Below are 13,814 nucleotides of genomic sequence, written 5' to 3'. Positions count from 1 at the left end.
ATGTTTTTTTTTGTTTTTTTCCTTTGACCTTTACGTAACCAAGCACGTCACCGTTGCTAGTGAAGCATAATGGTTGCAGCATCATGCGATGGGGATGATTTGACAGATGGACAGGAAAACTAAGAGCAACTATATTGGTCTGGATATTTCTAAGACTGTTTTGTTGTCTCTGTTTAGGCTCTTAAAAAGTGCAGCATTGAAGACCGGAGGTAGAAAGTGTGAATATTCCCGCTTAGTCCAGCAGGTGGCAGTACTTCACAGAAATATTTTCAACCAATCAGGGTGCGCTTTCAAGTGTTGAGAAATTGTTGTGAACAAATTCAGAACTGACTTTTAGCTTTATGAAACACCCTAAATTTGGTTAAGATCATTTTAAAGTGGAAATGAACTCGATTCACCTTTGAATCAAGTCCAACTTGAAGCAGCTTATCAAGCATTATTCATGTCTGACGAGGCAGAAACTCCAACTATCCAAATATAATATTGTGTCAAAGTCCTCCTTGCAATCTTTGTTAATTTTATGTTTTCAAAAACTCTGACTTTAACACTGGCTACTTTCTTTAAAAAAAAAAGAAGCAGAAAGCCCCTCTCCTCATAGTATGCTAGCTTGGTCTGGCACCAGGACTGGACTGAAAAGTTTAATGAAAAAAATTGCAGTACTATTTATCAAAACCACGTATTATGTTCTAATTAAATTTTTCTATTTTAAAGCAACATACAAGGAAATCATTGGCTGTTTCAAACTTCTGCAAAGTCTTGATTTATGTAAAGAGCACACATCTTTATGTTTAACATACCGGTAGTAAAAGTGACGTGCAAAAGTTATTTTTTGCAGGTTTTTATTTTTTAAATCTGTCAGAGTTTATAGTAAAGCTAAGGAAAAAAAATACAATTCAACAACAAATATTTGGTCCCAACAAAAAAATGCCAACGTCTTATTGTGCAAAAGCACATATAAAATCAAAAGTATCAACAGAAGTTTGCTTTTCTTTCAAGAAAACTGGACCATGTCTATCAAGGCCTGAAGTTTGCGCCATCAACGAGGCTTACAGCTCTGTAGAAATCCGAACAAAAAACTTTAAAGCTATAGAACAGAGAAATGTTACAGGAAACAGAAAAGAGCACAAAGAAAACATCTGTAGTGACAAAGTGCATTTCCTTTTTAGGATACAAATACTAAATATTTAAAATCTACAAGTAAAACCAAATAAACCTTGGGTTTGATGCAACATATGTTCAATTCAAACTAGCAGATACAGAGATTTATAAAACTAGTTACACCTTTATCCCTGTGAAGTGAAACAACCAGGAGTTTCCTGGAGCAAACTGAATTCTACAAATCCTCAATTTTACATACTTAACATACAAATAAATGGCTTTTAGGTTTCCTGAATGGTAGATTCAACAAATGAATCTAGAATATGAACATGATTATTCTTGATTTCCACCGTCTAGTAAGCCGTTACCTTGGAAAACCCCGTGGAAACGTACAGTAAAGTAACAGAAATGGTTGATCGATATAATGGGATTGTAACGATCACTGAACAGTTTATGTTGAGACCGACGGTCGGATCCTCTTGGCAGCGGATTCCTCCACTGTAAACGTGTAGTTGTACTGAAAAGCCAAGAAACAAAGGAGTGCGTTTTTAATTCCAGCTTGAGGACGCGTGATTTAAATCCAAGGATCACAGTTGAACCTACCTCATTTTCAATGTCTCTCACAGACTTTATGTGGATGTTTAGTTGGGAATTCAACTGGAGAGCCTAAGAGAAGCATGGCAAGAAACAAATAATATGCAATTCAATGTCAAAAACATCAAACTAAAGAGAACAACCTTACCGTGCCATTTGCTTGCAAATCGAAATCCGGGTGCAGGCTGAAGGGAACTCCATCTAAAGCTGCAGAAAAAAATAAGAAATTTGGATCCTGATTAGTTAAAAAAACGACAACAGCAACTTACAAAACATTTCTGAAACGCTTTTTTCTTATTGAAAAAGAGCATGGAATCATTCATTGATTTGTATTTTTTAAACGTATTTCTAAAATTATATAAAATAAGCACAAGTGGTTAAATGAAAAATCTGCCGAATGTGCAAATGGTTTTTAATCCGATTAATCGACTAATCGTCAGAACAATAAGTAGAATAATCGATTGCTAAAATAGCTGCGGCCCTGGACAAAATGAAAGCCTGTATACATTACTGGTCTAAAGTGTATACCTTCAGTCTGAAGAACTGAATCTCTCATTAAAACCTGCTCTGTTCAGTCCCTATGCTAACGTACAGTAATTGGTGAGAAAGTCACAAGTGTACAGCGTGAAGTAAAGATGTAAGACGACCGGGGATCATCTTACCTCCAGTCATTTAACTGTCTCCAAGAGGTGACAAACATCCGCCAGAGACATAAATGTTTGATGAACGTTGTAAAATAAAACCTGATGTCCGATGAGTCAGGACACATTTTACTTTCAGGTGTGAACAGTCATCATTCCAGTCGACCCGATTATCCAAGACAAAACATTCTAGTCATGTGGAAAGGGAACCGTTAATAAAAATAAAAAAAAAAACCTGTTCCATCGTCACCTGTAATTGCCTGAAGACTGCTGTCAGCAGATGTGTTCTGGACGTCCCCGGCATTCAGGCTGTGCCGGCGATTACTCAGCCGGCTTTGCTGCGGTATAGGAGGAAGGTCCCTGCAGCAACAACCAAACGTTGACACGTGCGGCATCCAACCTGTACAATGTCTCTGAGTCTCACTCTGGATGCCTACCTGGGCCGGAGAGGAAGAGCCGGAGCGGACGGTTCCTCCAGAGAGAGACTGCGTATCTCTAAGCTGATGCTACGAGGTTTAGCTTTGGGGGCGGGGCTGGAGAAAGGACCCTTCCTGCACCACAGCACGTAGCCGTTGATGTCGCTGCACAGATTGTCATTGACAAGTTAAAAACTTACTTATGAAAAGTTAAAAAGTTATTTTAGTAATGATGTGTGTCAGGTGTTTATTTCTGGCGATGATGATTTATTGCATCAAGGTGGGATGGCGTGGAGGTTCTCGGCCTTCTTGTTGGGTTTTGTGTCTCTGATTTTCCTCTTGAAACATAAGATTCTCTGTGGCGTTTAGGTCTGGCCAGATGGTTGGATAGTCAAGGGCTGTGATATCATTGTAAACTAGGCACGGCCAGAAACTGATACAAGCATATTTATGATGGTTTCCATAGTTCCCAAGTTACACTTATCGTACCGTTTATCATTTATTGTGATAAATTTCTTATTACAATAAGAGTTTCGATTCTTCGTTGTCATGATAAATTCCAATTGATGATGTTTAAAATCCCCCAAAACTGTCTGTATTATCAGGATTGTTAGGTTTGCTATGTTTTACCACTGTTTGCTCAATGAAAGCATTAATAAAAAATACCAAAAAATATGAAAATACAGTTACTGTGTGGAGTTCAGTGACACAAACCACACTTTTTTATGTGGCTGGTGTCCTAAAGAAGCATGTTGCAAACAGGAATGTTTTTCAAGAGAAATATTTGCGTTTGTGGGGAAATGATTGCTGTCACACACAGTCAAAAAAGACGTCATAGATACTTCTTATAGTCAGTTTTATCATTACAATAGTACCGCAAAAATATCGTGATAAAACTTTAAGTCCACGTCGCCCGCCCCTACCAATATCTGTAAAACCTTCACACCACAACTCAAGCAATTTGAATTGTGTGACTCTGCACTCTTCCTCCAGACTATTAAGTTCCCAATGAAGTGAAAGATGTACTCTTAAGAGAAAAGAGGCATTTTTCTGTTTATCCCAATATAAACAGTTATGCTATTGTCATTTATTCAGGAGTGGCTTATCATAAGGAGAAGGGCAGCTGTGGCTCAAATGTCGGATATTTCTGTGTGTGTTGGCTCTTGAATTTGCTGACTTCCCTCACCTTTTAAGTTTCCCTTTAACCTTCCAAAAGCTGCAGTTATTCTGTTGGCTTGCGCACCTTTTTCTACCACACTTTTTCCTTCCACTCAACTTTCCACTGAGATGCCTAGATACATCACTCTAAACATCTGGTCTTATCAATACAACCACTTGAAATGTATCACTGTGTGTGTAACAAATCTACAAGCATTTCACTTTAAATAAAGGAATATATGTCCAAACACACTTTTTCATGAAGATTCAAGATGAAGAGCTGCCCGAATGGATGCTACTAACCCCACGTAAGTGTAGTGCTGCAGCAGCATTTTGCTTTTGGCTGTCAGTTTGATGTCCAACACAGCCGTTTCTACGTTGGCCACCGGGGACGTGCGAACAACCACCCGCTTCTTCTTAGACACAGTGGTCTCTGAACACAAAGCGTCACACAAAACGCTTGTCAAGAACGCAGCAAAAACGAAAATACGTCAACATTCCAAACCTGAGCAAGCCTGTACGCACTTGAATCGAGGAACTCTCTAATGTAGCTGTAGCCGTGGGGAATGGAGTCTTTGTCCGAGATGACCTGAATGTCTGAAACCACCACACTGCCTTTCAGGTCCTAAAAGGAGAGCAATATGGTTGAGTCATGGAGCAGAAAAGACCACAGAGTGGCGTAACCTAAAACACTCGTCAAATGCAGTAAACGTCTCTCTGCGAGTCACCTTGCTGTAACAGAGGTAATATCCGGACTTCATGCCAAAGCCACGCGTGAAGTTTGCCGCCACTCCGTCTACTGTGATGCTGATCTGCAGGAGGAGGAGAACATGAAGAAAATTGCACAAGAAGATTGTGTTTTTACCATGTAGCCGGTTGCTAAAGTCACAAAAATGTATATCGTATTTTCTGGGTAACTTTAAATGCAGAAGCGAGAGATGAATTTCGTTTTTTAAATCATGCTAACCTTACAGTATTGAGCTTATTGTCACTCGCTGACCAGTTCTCCAGCCAAACTAATTAAAAACCTTTCCTTCTGAGACTAATTGTACTGAAGCAATAAGGCCAGTCGACGCTGCACCTCAAATTTCCGTTTCCTACCAGGGTGAAATCTTTGGGGCAGCAGCCGGTGTTGGATGTCCAAGCCACCGCCGTCAAAGGCAGGACTTTTCCCGACTCCATCAAGGACATCTGTGACAGAAACAACAAAAGGGAAAACTATATCTTTAATTAATTTAAAAACACTCAACACCCTTAAAAACTGCAGAACTTTACAGATTAATAACAACACTTTCTTAATCTAGCAATGGATTTATGTTCAAATCCCGTTTGCAGTGACTTCCTGACGTTTTGGCACCGAGAAAGCGAATTATTTATGTCCATGTGACAGCGAGTGGGAAATCACTCAGGTCAGCAGAGTCCATTGTTTCAGACAACCAGATCTCATTCAGTCTGCAGAGTTCTCAGTAGACAATGCCAAACAGAAAGAAACTATTCAGAGAAAGAAATGTCGCTCTGACAGCAAAAGGAAGTGGCTTTTCTCCTCGAGTCCAAAGCAGAGACTTTAATAATGCTTTTAGAACACGCAGTACTGACACTAACGAAGTGCAGACAGAAATGCTGCGCTTTCTGGTTTCCTTAAAATACAGCTGCTACAAAATACAGCTGCTAGAGAGATGTGTTTTTTAAAAAAAAAAAAAAACTGTGTTAGATTCTTTGCTCATTCTCCTATCACAGTCTGAAGATCTGAGGACACCAGCAGCTTTCAGATTCTGTGCACCACAAATCTGGAACAAACGTCCAGAAAACTGCAAAGATGCTGAAACACCGAGTTGCTTTAAATCAATGCTGATTTAAAGCAGCGTTGTTTTCTGGCCTTCATTATTTTTAGTTCTAGTTCATAAAATAAATATAATTTTGTATTTTATCTAAATTTATTTGTCTCAGGGTAAACGTACTGTACATGTTCAACGTCTGTCTATTTCTCTGGTCTTCCTTACATCAAAGTGTATTGCAATTAATCAGATCTACATTCTACATACATTCCTCTGTAAAGCTCTTTTATATTTAGCTTAAATTTGCGTTAAAAATGGAATGAATTGATTTGGAGACGGCCACAATTTGCTTCTCAACACAAGACTTATTCATAAAATTAACACGTTTCTCCTCGTCACCTCTGTTACCAAACAAACTCCAATGTATGTCTTGTAATTTGAAAACGTAAAGAAGCAAGCTTTAAAAAAAAAAAACTACATATAAAAATATAAAACAAGGTATTTCCCCCATATATCAACCATTAATTAATTTTAATTAATTAAAATGTAATTAATCAACTATTTAGTTACGGGCGATACTTTAGATACATTTTTTTTTCTTCAAATAAAGATCGTACTCTCATTGTGTTGCCTTTAAGGAGCAATAATAACACGTCAGATTCAGGTACATTAACTCTTTCTTTACGTAGCTCTAAAGATAACCAGTCGGTTTCACAACAACCTTCTCCTTTAACATTACCCAATAAAGTTACGTATCGTATAGTAATGCTATGTGTCACATTTCCAAATTTATCCAGACAAAAAAAACTAATTTAAACAGTAAAAGCTGAACTAACCTTACACTCGACTGTTCAGCTGGGAAACCTGGATGTTTCCAGCCCAAAAGGCACAAACGCTGCTTGTTTCATAAAGTGACATACAAGCAACAAAGGTGGAAACACTTACCTTGTCTGTGAATCCGTTTCTATTTTTTTCCGGCGGCTTTTATGGAGAATAAAGAACTTCTCAGCTACTAGCCGAAATATCTCGGTCGTAGTCGTGGAAGCAGGAAGTTCTCAGGTCATCCCAACTACAACTCCCGTCAGACCCCGAGGCATTACGTCATGACGAGAGAGCAAGTTTGCGAAGTGAACCGCAAGGTGGCAGCAGCGGTATTTTTATTACCGCGGCACACAGTTTTAACAAAAGACGAATAGCCGGGTGTTTACACAAGTAAGAAAAATATATTAACACATTTTACCTTACATGGTACTCACCTTTTTTTGGCAAGCTGATTTGTCATATAATTAAATTCCTCTCAGAACTACAAACACAAAACACAATTTAAGCTTTCTTCTGGAAAGGACAAATGTCACTCTTTCAACAACTCTTGTGGATGTTAAAATTTAACCTCCAGGTTTTCATGAGTACATTTTTTTCTATCTCAAACGAACATTTTAGATCTCTGAAGAAAAATACTTTAAGGAAAGAATGGATTCCAATCGAACTTGCAATGTTAAATATTAACAACTACCAGCCAGAAACATATTAGTGCTAGCTAGCTAACGTCTTTACAAGTCTTTCATTTTCAAATGTCAGTGCAACAAAACTATTTTATTTGCATTTATTTTTGATGGGAAATGTTGACTTTCAAGATACAAATAGCATTTTGTTTTTCATTCACAAGCTCCATTTGTGTAAAGTGTTTATAAAACTATTTTATAAACACTTTTGTCATTAGCTCAAAAACAGACAGAATATATAATAAACAGCTTTTAATACGTGACTGGCACCCACAGACACTATTTGGAAAAGGGGTCAGCACAGAGGACGGGTTAAAGGCCAAAGTGATAACGGAGAAAGTAGTGCAGAGCAGAGACAGTGGAACTGCTTTTTGCTCATCATGGGTTCATATGCTGCAGCTCTGATCTTCTGCTCCCTGATATGCTCAGGTAAGAACTCAGTTTTTATTCAGAGAGGAAAAAATATATTCCTTTTATTTTACCTCAGGCTTTACAAAGGTTCCTGTCCTTTGTGAAGGACAGTAACCTTACTTTTTTACTTGTTTGCCGAATATCTTAGTTGAGACAAAACCATACTTTTGACACAAGTTCAGATTCAAACTGCGCAAAAAGGGATAATTTTAACCACTTTAGGGGGTGTCCCAATTGTATTGCAACATATTTTACACAGACAACAAAGAGCAAAACATTATAGAAAAAAAAGGGGAGGGGAAACAAGATGATTAAAAATATATGTTTCTTTTTATAGTCCACAGCTCCTTCCCCTTTAAACTGGTCTGGAGACAGGCATTTCAAAATCAGATGAAACAAAGTTTGTAATGCGCTGTTACTGACAGTTTTTTTGGTTTAAATTTCTACTTTGTCACCACACACATCATGATATATTTGCTTTGGAGTGGTCATTTGTTTACTCTTAGTGTCACTCAGGGCCTGTTTAAAGGTTCACACAGTTGATTCGTACTTGTGTTTGTCCTCACATGTAACACCTCTGTCCCTCTGTGTATCCGTCATCAGTGGCAGCTCAGGCTCCAGTCGTTACCGTGGAGCCTCGGACCGCAACCATCCGCCAGGGAGAGTCTGTCAGCTACAGGTGCCAGGTGAAGAGCAATGTCCAACCCGTTCAGCTGGAGTGGAGAAGAGCCAATAATCAGGCCTTGCCAGGTCAGGAGGAATTACACTTAAAACTGTTTGTCTTGTAAAAAAAAAAAAATACCTGCAAATATTCTCTGAAATGTCTTTTTTCCCATACAGACAATGTAAAGATTGGTCCAGATGGGTCTGTGCTGACGGTTGCAAACGCTCGACCTGGAAACCACGGCCAGTACCGCTGTGTGGCCATCAGCGCCGCTGGACGCAGCTTTGCCAACGTTGTGCTGAATGTCAAATGTGAGTTTTGTCTTTACACTTCAGATTTGGAAAATGAGATTCCCCTAAAATAAGATAAAGTAGATCCAATTCTTATTGAAAGAGAAGCTGCATTTTCTAAGAAGCCAACCTCCATTTAATCAATATTTACCAAATATTGATTAATATGTAAGTGGTCAATTTTTTAATGTTGTTTTATACTGCACAATGTTGTTGGAAAAAGATTACATCCATTCACAATTTGGAACTGACTAAAGCTTAGTTAAATATTTTTGTTGAATTTTAGGTTGGCAGTGATCTGTAAATCTTTACCCAGTGACTCTCAGGAGTTGTCAATACAATTGTTGTTGTTTAAAGATAAAATTAACAAACTCTTAAAAACAATAATTCTCATGTCCTACTATTCATATTAAGTTCTCAAATTTAAACAAGTTGGGTTTTTCTTTTGTGTTAGTGATTCTTTTGAAACAACAAATTTTGGGGGCTTGTCCGGGATTACAGTCTAGCAGACTGTACCAGTCTACATGCAGGTGGTCCCAGAGTCAAAGCAATAAATGTACTGTAAATATACAGTACAACCTCATTTCATCTATTACACTGTTAAGGAGAAAGGACATATATCTGCACAGTGCAGAATAACATCAACGGAGGACATTCAAAGGTTGGACGTCCTCCGTTAAATGTCTGATGTGATTTTGGAGATAACACAGTCACGACTGAACAGGTCATTAAATATTACTGCCAGATTTTTTGAGCTGTAGATAGTCTGTAAGTATTCTTACACTTTCGATATCATGTAGACTTCTCTCTGTCTCTGCTAAATTGAGCCCATCCCAACTTTGGTTTGGTTTGCTCCTTCCTACACCCATTTCTTACTTATGCATTGAGCTCCCTCTCTGTAAGCAAACCACTAAACCACAGTATATGGTTTAATGCTTATGAAAATACTCAGATCAGATGTATAATCTATTTAAATCACATTTTGCCATGGGAAAACATTGTATTAATCTTTATTTGTATTCTTACTTATTATGATTCATAATACAAGAGGGTAAGATTAAGACCCATTTACAAATTCAAAAGACCTTTAAGATCCCTCCTGGTGGTAGATCATATTTATTGGAATCAAGTCAATTTATGTCTTCACAGTAGACTGTAGGTTTTAAAGAACAATTATTAAATTGTCATGAGTTAGAAAAGTACACTCCAAACACTTCAAACTGGTAGATGCAAATTTAATAATGGCTTCTATTAAATACAGTTTTGTACCCTAAAAAGATTTGGTAAGAAAAGACCAAGAAGTGATTGACGTAGCGAGTGCTCTGACCTTAACCAATGCCAGATTGACCTGAAATTCATTTTGGAAGCAATTTTAGATATATATGTTTTTTGTGTCGCCCCTTGGTAAATTCCATAGTTTAGTGTGGTTATGTGCATCCATCTCTCTCGTAGCTCCTTCTAAAGTACAGCTGACACCAGCAGGACCCCTGCTTATCAGAACAGGAGAGTCTGTGGCAGTGGAGTGTCATGTCACCGGTAGGCCACGCCCCACGGTCACCTGGAAACGCAGAGGCTCCACCCTTCAGCTGGTAACTCAGGAGATAAACGACGCCCACATTATAAAGGTGAAAGACTAGCGAAAGAAAGGGTGTCAGACTTAAATCTTTTTTGTTTTTATACACTTCAGATAAGCGGAACAAAATGTTTGACTGTTTTCTCAGTGGCCTTCCGTACGCCCAGAGGACTCCGGAGTGTATGTCTGCCAGGCTGACAACAACGTGGGGAAATCCGAGGCAGAGGTCGAGCTCGTCGTGGTGGGTCCACCTGGAACACCAGTGGCTTCGGTTAACATCGAAGAGATGACAGCGATCGAGGGACAAACAGTTACCATCGAGTGCAAGGCTACGGGTAAGCCTGTTTTTCCTGAAAATCCCCCAATTGTGATTCCATCGTTAATGTATTTTTTCCCTCCAGGCTCCCCTACCCCTGTCATCACCTGGTCCAAGCTAAGAGCACCACTGCCATGGAAGCACGCAGTAGCTGATGGCATCCTGACGCTGACCGACGTGGGGCGCCAAGACTCGGGACAATACATATGCAACGCGACCAACATACACGGCTACAGCGAGGCGTACACTGACATGGAGGTGGACAGTGAGTAGTGCATGATGGGTGTGCTTGCTGTTGCTAATTTTGACGAGGGATCCAGTTTGCAATAGAATATATTATGGCTATTATTGCAACATTAACATCACAAATGGCTGTTTTGGAATGTAATAATTATTGGCCGATACACTGCAAGTGTCTTAAGCACTCCAAAAAGATAGCCTGTACTATTCAATCTCACTTGAGCAGATACATGATAAATTACACCATCAATTTACACCAGATGTTAACGGGCAAAGGCAGATTAACAAAAAACTAGAGTAAGAAAAGTGCGTACTTATCATAGCTGATTAATTAGTGCAATATTCACCAATAATCCATCAATATTTTCTGATGTCCTTGAAGCTCTTGTATAATTTTTCATCCTGTCATTTGCACTGAAAAGTAAGATAATAAGCAGGAAATTGGCAGCTTGAGGCCGTTTGGCCAGTATGATCTTCCTGTGTGAAACATTTACAGAACATGAAATATGGAAACCTTTTCCAGGCCAAGTAAGATGGTAAAAACGTTGTTTGTTGTCTCTCCAACTAGCTGGATTTTGACTAAATTAAGGCACCAATAAAGTTGTCTGCACAGCTTCCTTCCTTTCAACAGACCCTCATTTAAAAAATCTTGAACTATCCCTTTAATGGCTGTCGTCCACATGCAGCTCCTCCGTACGCCACCTGCATGCCCGACCAGGTCCGGCTCCAGCCTGGAAACTCTCTGGTCTTGCAGTGCCTGGCCCACGGCTCTCACCCAATCCAGTTCACCTGGAGCCGGGTGGGAAGAGGCAGTCTGCCGGTTGGAGCAGAAACCACCAGGGAGGGGAAGCTGATGATAGCCAGTGTTAAACAGAGCGACGGAGGAACGTATAAGTGTGTGGCCACCAACCACGTTGGTTCGAGCGAGGCCGTGGCGAAAGTCATCATAAAAGGTGAGCTGGTCTTTTGGAGAAGCTACCAAATTAATAACTTGCTTCGCTTGTTATATTTCTAATCTCCCGATTTCTCTTTTTGTTGTTTGTCACAACAGCCTGAGTAAGCGTGGACCGACAGGCGGCATAAAAATTGCCTGCAGCAAAGATTCTATTTAATATATCCATGTATTGTGGAGAATAAAAGCCAACATTTGTTTTGTAATCCTCATCCAACAATTACAACATCAGTTTGATTTTGTGCTCTTATTGAGAACTAAAGCTGAATGGGGTTGAACATTATGTAGTACAGTAGGTTCTTCCTTCTGATTGTACAGGATTCAGGACAAAATTCAACTTAAAATCATCTATTAAAGGAAATTAATTGAGACAAACATAAGTGCACTGTATGAGAAAAACCATCTGATACATGTTAATTTTCCAAAGTAGTAACATAATGATAAGACTGAAATAATAATAACAAAAAAAATTTTTAGATCTACTTTGTGATGTGAGAAAATATTGGAAATATATCACTTCTATATTTCCATATTAAAATATACATTCTTTGTTTACTCTGATTATTTGTCTGGTTGCAAAATTTATTTTGATCATCTGAAACATTTAGGTGTGACAAAACAAGAAAAAACGAAACTTTTGTCACTCACGCACTGCATGAGTGTTTATATGACAGAGACAGCAGTATGCTATGTATAGCAGTGCTTAAAATTTTATACTACGGAGAAGTTTGTAGCCCCTTAATATAAAGGACATAGACAGGACCAAAAAGGAAGACATTTTGCAGCAAACATATAAAGGAAATATAATCCAAACACATGTAAAAGGGCAATAATAAAACATAGCTATTTTAAAAATATTCTGGAATGAGACAAAAAATACATCCAAAAGAGAGAAACAGACTAAATATATGTTTCCTCCTTGTGGCTGTAAACGCACCAGGTTGTTATCTTGATCAGACTGAAATGCAAACAACAAACAGCCCAGGGGGAGACTGAAAGTTCAGAGTGGCTAAGTTCGACGGGGTAAAGGTTCAGGGCAGCGTGATGAAAACATGCCTGCTCAAAAAAAAAAAAGGAATAAAAAGCCAAAGGAATGACAGAAAATGAAATAAATCAAACATGAAAAAAGCTAAATGCTAATACAAGATGTGAAAGGGAAGAGTATATTGGATATTTAATTTATTATTGAATAATCAATAAGGTGCATAAATTAACAACCCAGAAATGCTAGTACATCTCCCTGTGTTTCTACTGAAAACTTGGCCACGGCTCCTGAAGTCATCTCAGATACAGAAGCCAGTCTGCAGAAGAAAGGTTAAAAAGGGAAGAGAATCAAGACGTTGCAATGTTCACTCAGCCCTCAACCTGACAACAACGCTGCTGGAACTGAGGAAATGCTACAAACAAAGAGTTGATCAAAACGTCTTCATCCGGTTCTGGTCTGCTCTGCATCCCCAGAACCAGAACCAAATGAGGAGAAGCAGCTTTCAGCATCTATGCACCACAAATTTGGAACAAACTTCCAGAAAACTGTAAAACAGCTGAAACACTGAGTTCCTTTAAATCTCAACTAAAAACCCACCTGTTTAGAATTGTATTTGAAATGTAATCAATTACAAATTTATTGATGGAACCTGACTTAATGTCGTGTTTTGATTGTTGATTCTATGTTGCGTTGTGTTTCTGTGTTTGATATGATGTAAAGCACTTTGAAATGCCTTGCTGCTGAAATGTGCTGTACAAATAAAATTTGGTTGATTGATTGATTGATACAAAGACCTAAAGTGAGACAGATGAAGTCTTAGGCTAAATAATTACTTGTCACAGCTTCTAGAAGAACTTCTGAGCAACTTAATCCAACTTTCTTTTTTGTACACACGAGGTTAGATTAAAATAATTTTACAACCTTGTAAAAGATTGGGTAATTTTTATTGTTTCACACTTGAGAGAGAGTCTGCTTTCTTTTTCCTGTAACTTCATTGTTTCTTGGTATCTTCCCATTCCAGGAAACACTTCTGACAGTTCTCACAACACAGAGAAGTGCACACCATGTACATGACAAATGTCACACCCGTCTTGTGGTAGTTCTGTGCCTGGTTTCATTTAGTCTGCATAAGCAGTCAAAAGGTCAAAATGAGCCGATCAGCTCATTTAGCATAGAAACAGATGTGCTCTCCCCATTAG

General features: G+C 38.7%; 2 protein-coding genes across 2 annotated transcripts; one reads left to right on the top strand and one right to left on the bottom strand.

The window, feature by feature from the left end:
* Positions 1–822: 822 nt before the first annotated feature.
* Positions 823–6,760, bottom strand: mvb12a (multivesicular body subunit 12A). Its single transcript, XM_032564180.1, has 10 exons — positions 6,628–6,760; positions 5,009–5,098; positions 4,636–4,719; positions 4,433–4,532; positions 4,211–4,340; positions 2,771–2,914; positions 2,584–2,693; positions 1,841–1,899; positions 1,702–1,764; positions 823–1,615 (listed from the first exon to the last, which is right to left on the bottom strand). Exons 2-10 carry the CDS (start codon positions 5,096–5,098, stop codon positions 1,550–1,552), a joined length of 846 nt encoding a protein of 281 aa, XP_032420071.1. The 5' UTR covers positions 6,628–6,760; the 3' UTR covers positions 823–1,549.
* Positions 6,761–7,506: 746 nt separating this feature from the next.
* Positions 7,507–12,724, top strand: sid4 (secreted immunoglobulin domain 4). The gene is made up of 8 exons (XM_032561913.1): positions 7,507–7,613; positions 8,199–8,345; positions 8,436–8,570; positions 10,002–10,174; positions 10,271–10,457; positions 10,524–10,703; positions 11,365–11,631; positions 11,730–12,724. The coding sequence occupies exons 1-8, from the start codon at positions 7,565–7,567 to the stop codon at positions 11,732–11,734; spliced, it is 1,143 nt and encodes a 380-aa protein (XP_032417804.1). The 5' UTR covers positions 7,507–7,564; the 3' UTR covers positions 11,735–12,724.
* Positions 12,725–13,814: the final 1,090 nt, after the last annotated feature.

This window comes from Xiphophorus hellerii, chromosome 5 (assembly GCF_003331165.1).
Source record: "Xiphophorus hellerii strain 12219 chromosome 5, Xiphophorus_hellerii-4.1, whole genome shotgun sequence".
NCBI classification, from domain to species: domain Eukaryota; kingdom Metazoa; phylum Chordata; class Actinopteri; order Cyprinodontiformes; family Poeciliidae; genus Xiphophorus; species Xiphophorus hellerii.
This window is presented reverse-complemented; position numbering and strand designations above follow the sequence as displayed.